Source organism: Orbicella franksi, chromosome 1, assembly GCF_964199315.1.
Source record: "Orbicella franksi chromosome 1, jaOrbFran1.1, whole genome shotgun sequence".
Lineage (NCBI taxonomy): Eukaryota > Metazoa > Cnidaria > Anthozoa > Scleractinia > Merulinidae > Orbicella > Orbicella franksi.
This window is the reverse complement of record NC_138145.1, coordinates 13,649,820-13,658,406: the sequence shown is the minus strand read 5'-3', so window position 1 is coordinate 13,658,406 and position 8,587 is coordinate 13,649,820. Positions and strand designations below refer to the sequence as shown.

The 8,587-nt window shown below is 42.1% G+C and overlaps 1 protein-coding gene across 1 annotated transcript; it reads left to right on the top strand.

Annotated features, from left to right (window-relative positions):
• The first annotated feature begins 971 nt into the window (after window positions 1–971).
• LOC145476859 (uncharacterized) lies at window positions 972–8,238 on the top strand. Its single transcript, XM_081455460.1, has 3 exons — window positions 972–1,156; window positions 2,313–3,353; window positions 3,875–8,238. Exons 2-3 carry the CDS (start codon window positions 2,315–2,317, stop codon window positions 8,185–8,187), a joined length of 5,352 nt encoding a protein of 1,783 aa, XP_081311586.1. The 5' UTR covers window positions 972–1,156; window positions 2,313–2,314; the 3' UTR covers window positions 8,188–8,238.
• Window positions 8,239–8,587: the final 349 nt, after the last annotated feature.

Genomic DNA, 8,587 nt, shown 5'->3' with positions numbered 1-8,587 from the left:
TAGAATTAAAAAGTCGTTCTCGTACTCGATCTTGTACTCGTACTCAAATCTAAAGTCCCCTACTGTCGCCATTTTATCTCTCGAATATTTGTAGCGTAGGTTTCGTTTCGTCTTTTTTGAACCAGATTTTTACAATTGATTTATAGAGTGAACAGTACGCTTATGGAAGCTTAGCAGGACGGTTCGAGCAAGAATTTTTTCATTTATTTTAATGAATGCTGCAGAATGTAAGGTCGGATTTGCCTCTCACACTTCAGGTGTGAGCGTAAAACAGGGAATGTTTATAGGACCAGTTTGAGATTGCAAAGACAACGCCAGCAAACTGCGACAGACGTTGTAAGATAAAGCATCTCTTCATGGAGCATGTCATTGTGTTAAACAAGTTGAACCAAATCTGTTTCAACTTGGGCATGCATAATACCGACATGCCGGCGTTCATACTGGTAATGGGTGTGAGTTTGTCCCGCTACCCTCTTGTGGCTCTGTATTCGTTTAACTAAAGACCAACACAAACTCTCATGCCAGAACAAGTCATACCCGTGCAAGTTGACCCCTGTTGTTGTACCTGGGCGGAATTTAGACTCGCACGGGTGTCATCGTTCCATATCCGGTCGTTTAGCCCCTTAGTCAATTAGCCCCTAATCGTTTAGCCCCCAACCAGAGGTCGAAAATACTGGCTATTTCTCGCTCGGGGTTAAACGACCGGTAACCCATCCGGCGTTCATTTAGCTGGGAGACCGCACGAAAACTATTTAATGATTTGTTTGTTTTCCTAGGTCCCCCTCCCCCGTGGTTGTTCTGTTCCCTCTCAAATTCTCCGAACTGCTTCCCAAGTAACGGGACACCTGAAACTGAGGGTATGTAGTAAGAGACTTCAATACTAATGCTAGCTGCCATGATGAAAGTCCTTACTAAGGTCTACTTCGTAGACTAAGCGTTCTTCAACTCATCAGCTAATGGAAACCGCTGACCAGATGATATTTCAAGACTAATTGGGTTCCAAGCCCCTTTATCTTGCCACACCTGACTGCCTCTTGGCTTCCGGGTTTTGCATTTACTTGTAAGACGCATTTAACAGCTCGGTGTTCCTGACGGCAATAATATAACAGTGGAGAGAACATTGATCTTAGCCTGTAGTGGGATTTCCGAACTAAAGGTACGCTTTTGGTCTGTTGACTGCTTTCCATTAGGTGAAATTTTTATTAACTAAAGGTTTTAAGACAGAAATCATCGAGTTACGAAGGATCCGAACATTAAGAACACAGCTTGAGGTTTAACACGCTCGTTTGATGAATAAATGGCCCATTCCGCGTTACAGAAGCCTCTATAGCTGACTGATTCCCGGCTTATCAAGTCTTCAACATGTCAATAACTACTATTAAAAGCTAAAATTTGGATACACAAATTTGGTATCTTCCTGGTATCTTCGAATTACCGAGCTAAATCAAGAAATATTTCATGTGCCGTAAGTTCTTCTGCTTTATTCTTGACTTGAATTTTTTAAACCAACAGGCCCGGTCTTATAATAACATACCGACATACCGACAGTCTGTATCGTTGCAATTTTGAGCAATGTTCTGCGTAGATGCTGTTACTTATCGTAAGTGGGATCGGAAGGGTCGACATAACACTTTACTCCTGGTAAAGTGATTTATTTCTAATTTAGCCCTAGATTAAGGTAAGATAGTTAAAATAAACAGACTGTTGTTAATTCTACATGATTAATAGACCATGTCTTTTAAGTTTCTAGAAACAACCAACCCTTTCAATTTGCATGCTGGAGACAATTCTGTGGAATGTTTTAACTTAAACCTAAAAACTATTCGTTTCTACAAGATTCGTAATGAAACAGTGCTAGCAACATCATTTGTGTTTGGGCTATGAACGTTCAACTACAGTCGAACCTCTCTAATACTGACACAGAAGGCGCTAAATTAATCGATGAATAAATGAGGCCATGCTTGAAAGGAGTCCGTTTGAGGTCACAGGTATGACGTCATTTCAGTCACGCTTCTTTTTAAGCTGCAAAATATCCAAACTGCTCTGCGTTAATTTTTGTGTGGCTTACACGAGGTGTGTAGCCACACTATGTTTTCTGAATGCAGTAGAAAGAGGGAACAATAGAAAGCCCAAAAAGTTTTCCAGAAACCTAAGGAAAACGAACTCGACAAATTCCGCTCTTTAAAATAGAAACATAAAAAAGTAAAAATAAACAAGGTAGAAAACATTACAGATATCTTGGCAAATAAGCGTACTGCCTCGCACGGCTGTCCCCCTACTCCTCAGTTACTAACTGATTGTTTTTTATACAGCCATGGCTTCTGCAAGTTCCTCTCAGACATTCGTACAATTGACGTCATCAGAGGAAGGGAACTGGCTTTGCCTTGGCCGTGCGTTAACGACAGTTCTTTGTCAAGGTCTTCGCCCATTTATTAAGAAAGAAACAGGGGCTTTCTATAACCATATAAAGGCAGCCATTCCTACTGGACCCTGTACCTGTGTCTATGACCCGGTAAGGAAACCAAACCGGTATCATGACATGCGCAGCTGCCACTGGGCAAATGTCCTTCAGGGTTATCACTTTGGGAGAGGACCGAACTGGAAGCAAAGTGATGCTTCGAAATGGATGGACCCAAATGTTGGTCCCTGGGAAATAGCTAAGCTTTTTCTTCCTGATATGGGTGGTCACACGGTAATAGAGAGCGTGGAAGACATGGAAATCTCTGCCATTCTCAATTTGATGTTCTGGTGCAATCACTTCACTGTTCAACGACCACTGATCAAAGATGTTCGTGATACTCGAAACACGAAATGGGCGCATGTGACAACGTTGAAGCTGTCTGATGCAGAAAAGAAAGATGCCTTTGAAACGATTGAGAAATTACTCCAAGATCCGGCCTTGGCTAGCGATGTAGGCGCCCAGGAAACCTTGCGAGAAATTTTAGCCCTCAAGTCGTCTTCGGATGTGCACGTGTTCAAAGCGGAGGACTTATCTCATATCAAGGAAGCGATTCAAAAAGATGTCATGAGCCTCAAAAATGAGTTGAAGTCGTTGAAAAAGGAATCCAAAAGAAACCAAAAACAACGCAGTCGTTTGGAAGGACAACTGCGAAACCTTCAGAAAACCCTGAAGGATGTTGAAAACAAGCAAAGAGCTTCAATGTCTGTACCACGTCGTGTCATCAGTCGCATGTTGTCCGTTGCACATCTTGTCATCAGTGGTATGTGGTACGTTGTAAGTTGCCTGCTCAAAAGTGCTCGAGGTATAAGACGAAAATCGCTCGTCACTTTGCTGATGTTTTTGTTTCTTTGTGGTCTTGCCGATGTCCTGGATCACAAATCACACAGAGATGGTGAGTTACGTCTTCCCTTTATATATTACGGAAAAACGGGTAGGAATGCAATTTCTAAAAAGGAAAAAGTACTCATACTGAAAAATGAAAAGCATTAAGGTAGTATTAACGCATGCTGTCGATCTATCTACTAAAAAGCTGGGGTTAAAATCTCAAGTTATTTTTTAAATAGCTTTATTTTCAAAGAAAGCATGACCATAACGTAAGGAAAAATCTTCGAGTGAAGACCTCGAACCTGAAGTGTCCTTCAATGAAGAATCTGAAAAACATCATTTATTGTACTCAGACCCTCATCAACACGTAAATAACTCGCTAACGTACACGGCCAATTCGTTATCACATTAACTGGAACTCTCCTAAAGGAAGGGTAATTTTTGAGGTGAAGGGCGGGGGCTAAGCGCAGAAAAAATGCTTCTCAAAGAACCACTAAAAAAAGCCGAACCAGCCTTTCTTACTTGTGTTTTTGACTGATATTATCATTTGGCTAAAATAACCTTTAAAAGTCATTTTACTTTTTGCAGGATGTCCTGCAGAAGATATCAGCGTTCCATTTGACAGCAAAGAGTTCAACCTGACAGACTACTTAACGACAGCTCGAGAAAACTTTATCGGTCGTCAATGGCTGTATCAAGAGATAGAAAATGTCTTCATCTATCCCACCCGGGCGGTCTCTGGTGTCTTGATTATCGGCGATCCAGGGGCTGGAAAGTCCGCCCTGTCTGCCCAGTTGGTCTGCTCACGAACATCAAGTCGCACGATTCATGACCATGTATTGGGATACCACCTGTGTAAGCACTCGGACAAGAACACACAGATTGCAGGCAAGTTTGTACGTAATCTAGCTGAGATGATAGCTCGAAGATTGCCTGAATATGGTTACATCGTCTCAAACAGTTCCCACATTCAGCGTTCGTTAAACACGGACTGTGTCACCATCCAAGATCCAGTAGGATGCTTTGAACAGGCAGTCCTGTTGCCCTTAAAAAGCCTAACGAATGCACCTAAAGATAACTGGTATATTGTCATTGATGCCCTCGATGAATGCCTCACTCAAAGTGAAACAAGCCACAGTATCGTATATCTACTCAATAACAAGCTTCCGCGGTTTCCATCGTGGCTGAAGCTTGTAATGACTTCTCGTAACGAATCAAGCGTTTCCTTACACTCAAATAAAATAACGAAACTAGTTATTGATCCCGAAGACCCTCGAAACATCGACGACATCGAACTGTTTTTGTCAACAAAATTTTACCAAGATGGCTCTTTTCTTCATCGAGTGAAGTTTTGGATTGGAGACGGTGGTATAGAAAATACCGCAAAGTTGATTTCTGTTCTGTTGACCAAAAGTCAAGGGAATTTTCTCTTTGTCAAGGAAATGCTTCATCACTGGGAAACTTCAAGGGTCGCAAGAAGTGAGCCCTATGCACTGCCTGAAACCTTAGGAGAGTTATACCACAGTTACTTCCAAAGATTGTACGATCGACGGGAAAAGTTCAAACCTGTTCGGCAGGTGTTAGAATTAATCGTGTCGACGTTTCAGCCATTGACCCAAAAAGAAATTTTCGAGGTTCTCCAAATGAAAGAAACAAGCCTTGAAGAAGACTACGACTTTCAAGATAGAATGCAAGAGCTTGGACACTTTCTGAGATACGGCGAAAATGACACAGTAACACTGTATCATCTGTCTTTAACCGAGTGGCTGACAAGCGACAGCAACAGGAATGGTCAATTTTACGTCAGTAAAACGAAGGGACACGAAGTGTTTTGTGACTTTTACTTCAAGGAAATAGCTGATGGAGGTAAGTCCGCACTGTCAAGATATATTCTTACTTTGGCGCAGCACATTGCTCATGGAGGATGGAAGGAGACATATGTTAAGGAATTTCTCCGGTTTCCTTCTCAAGTTGTCAATACATCGGATCCCGAAAGTAATAGGACATTATTGCACCTCGCAGCTACAATAAACAGCACAGATGTGCTGGAGCTTTTGTTGCGACATTTTAGCTGTATCGATTGCAGCGATAATCGTGGAATAACACCTGCATTTTTGGCGGCCGAGCATGGGCTTGTAGACAATATAGCGTTAATGGTGAGAAGGGGAGCCAAGGTAAATCGCAAAACAAAGTCACTAACGTCCAGTAACAAATTCGAAGACACATCTTACGATTTGTCTACTCCGGTCCTTGAATCAAAGTCAAAATTTTGGGGATCCACAATGCTCCACGCTGCTGCTCATGCAGGCCACTTGGAAGTTGTCACTTTCCTTCTTGATAACGGTGCTCTCATTTCGACAGTTAACGACGTCCATTTAACGGCATTACAGATAGCGGCCGAGAATGGACACTTAAGGGTTGTCAAAGCCTTATACGAGGCAGGCGCAGTTGCGGATCAAACTGCTCTTCATCATGCAGCGGCAAACAACAGGCTACAAGTAGTAAAATATCTTTTGCAAATTGGCGTCAGGGATAAATGCATGAGATGTGATGGTTCGTTCTACTGGCTAAAGAAAGAAAAGCACCGATTACAGAGCAAAGCTCTGATATCAAGTATATCAATTCCCATAAAGAAGCACTGTCAGGTCGATGACGAAATACTGAAAATGCAAGTGCTGAGGGATGACTCGTGTTATGAACTTGGAAATATCTCCGAAACTCTCAATGTTGTTGGCGAGCTTTTTGACGACAGACATCTAATTTTCTGTGAAACTGCGCTCCACGCAGCAATATCCTCAGGTCACAAAGCGGTAGTCGAAGAACTAGTTGCCAAGCACAAATCGGCGGTAGCGTGCCGTGACTATACAGGAAGGACCCCATTGCACGAAGCTGTTCGAAAGAATAACACAGAAATAGTGAAACTACTACTAATGGAAGATGAAACAAAGGCACATTCAGCATGCGATCAATGGCAAAATGTGCAGGGGAAAGATGAAATGAAAAAATATTGGACACTTAGTCACGAAGAGTCTTTTGAATACCATCGCGATATCTGCCATTGTGGATATACTCCTCTTCATCTGGCCGCACGCTATGGGTACTTTGAAATCGCTATTGAACTTGTCAAAAGAGGTAGGGCAAGGGTTGGAGCTCGAGACTGCCTTGGTGCCACACCACTTCACGTTGCCGCTTGCCATAATCATTGGGAAATGGTATATCTCTTTTTAAAACTCGGTGTTGATGTGGGTGTCAATGCGTTCAATGGGTCGACACCACTTCACAGCGCTGCAGCATGTGGCGCTGTAGAGGTTATTGACCATTTGCTCTATCATGGAGCAAACCTTAGCGCAATTGATGACTTTGGTCTCACAGCGTTACATTATGTAATTCTTAACACTAGTTCAAACCAACTTGAACGAAAAATTCCTCTCAAAACTGAGACAAGCTCTGATGAGCAGTGTGAGTTGGTAACGTTTGATCGAACAGGTCATCTTGCTAAGTTTTTTGCAGAAGAAAACCACATAAAGAACACAGATCATTATAGATGGCTTGATGCTTTGATCCATCTAATTATGATTGGTTCAGCAATTGATGGAGTCGATATGTACGGTCAAACGGCATTGCACATTGCAGCTCGAAATGGTTTGGCGGATGCCGTCAACGTCCTTTTACAGAAAAGAGCGAAACTTGAAATATGTGATAAGTCTGGTAAGACACCACTGGAAGTTGCAGTCGAAAATGGAATTATCATCCCTACGCACAGGAGAAAGGAATCAACTTTTATTTTAGGGAAGTCTTTGGATGGGCTTCGGGAAGCTCTAAGTGATCACGAAATGGTCGTGTACCTTCTTCTCAGCTATGGTGCTTCAATTAAGAAATGTAATCGCAACCGGCAGACCTTGTTACACTACGCAGTCACAAATAACCAGCCATACATGGCTCAACTCTTGCTGTTAAGAGGAGCCAGCCTTACCTGTAAAGATAATCTCCGTAGGACACCGCTTATAGCTTACCTTCACAATGGTGGATATTTGATGGATGTCGTCCTTCAACACTTCAATGTTTCAATCACTATCAAGTGCGGAAGGCCGTTCAATTTGTCTGTATTTCACTTACTGTGTTATCGCCCTCCAAGCATAGCAAATCTTAACTTCTTTGAGCGGAAAAAATGTGACGATCATAAATGCTCGTTACTGAAAGGTTCTGTTATTACAGCCATTGAAAGCCATCGATTTAAATATAAAGTCATTGATTCTTGTTTAGATGCCGAGGGATTTACACCCTTACACCGAGCTGCCCAAGGCGCTAACATGGTGGCTGTACGTGGCCTCATTGAACACGGTGCAAATGTTTCCTTGTTGAGTCCACAGGGACATGACGCCCTGACACTGGCCATACTCCATGCGGGAGGTAACATATGGCGAAATCTTGAAGGATATAAAGAAATGTCAAGAGATGATGTTTCTGATGTAGCCATTGAACTCCTCCGACACAAGATGAAAACACATGATTTCCAAATTGCATGCAACTCCAGCAAAAGCGAACTGACTCTCTACCATTTGGCAGCCTCTTGCGGCCTGGTGAAATTTGTAAAAGAGATATTCAAAGATAAGATTCTCCATCAGTTAGATATAAATTGCCCTAACAGGGACGGAATTACTCCAATGTACTTGGCCAAAATTTTCAGCAAACTGGTGGAACAAGATACTTACAACCCATGGGCTGAAGTTATACAATTCATTGAAAATCAGGGAGGTCAGATGCAGTATCCAAGCAGAAATGCTGAATACAACGTAATCTACAACAGGTTGTATGGTTGGATTCCCGAGGAGTTTAGGTTGAAACTAAGGCCTGACATTCGTGAGTTTGTAGTTGGACTGTTATCTACTTATGGCTATTGACAGACTAATTCAATGCACTGTAAACTGAACAGCATAAATGAAACAGTTAAAGAGATTGGTTCACCAACAGAAACCATAATTTTCTTCCAGGAGCTTTTACGACAACTAAAACTTTTAAATCGCCAAAGATGCTATTCCCATATAGTATCTTGTGCTTTAGAGGACATGGAGATGTGTGCAGAAAAACAAAAGCGGGCATCTTCTTTGTTTTCGACATATAATAGATACTTAAGGGTTCTACCTCTAAAGGCTCAGAAGATGAACGTGGAAAGAGCACAAAAACTCCTTTTTTACTTAATGAGAATGTGGTATGAGAACGTATTCGGAAACTTCGCTTGTCTCAAGATGGTTTTTAATACGTATGGGCCATATTTTGTGGATGAAAGAAGATCGAAGGAGT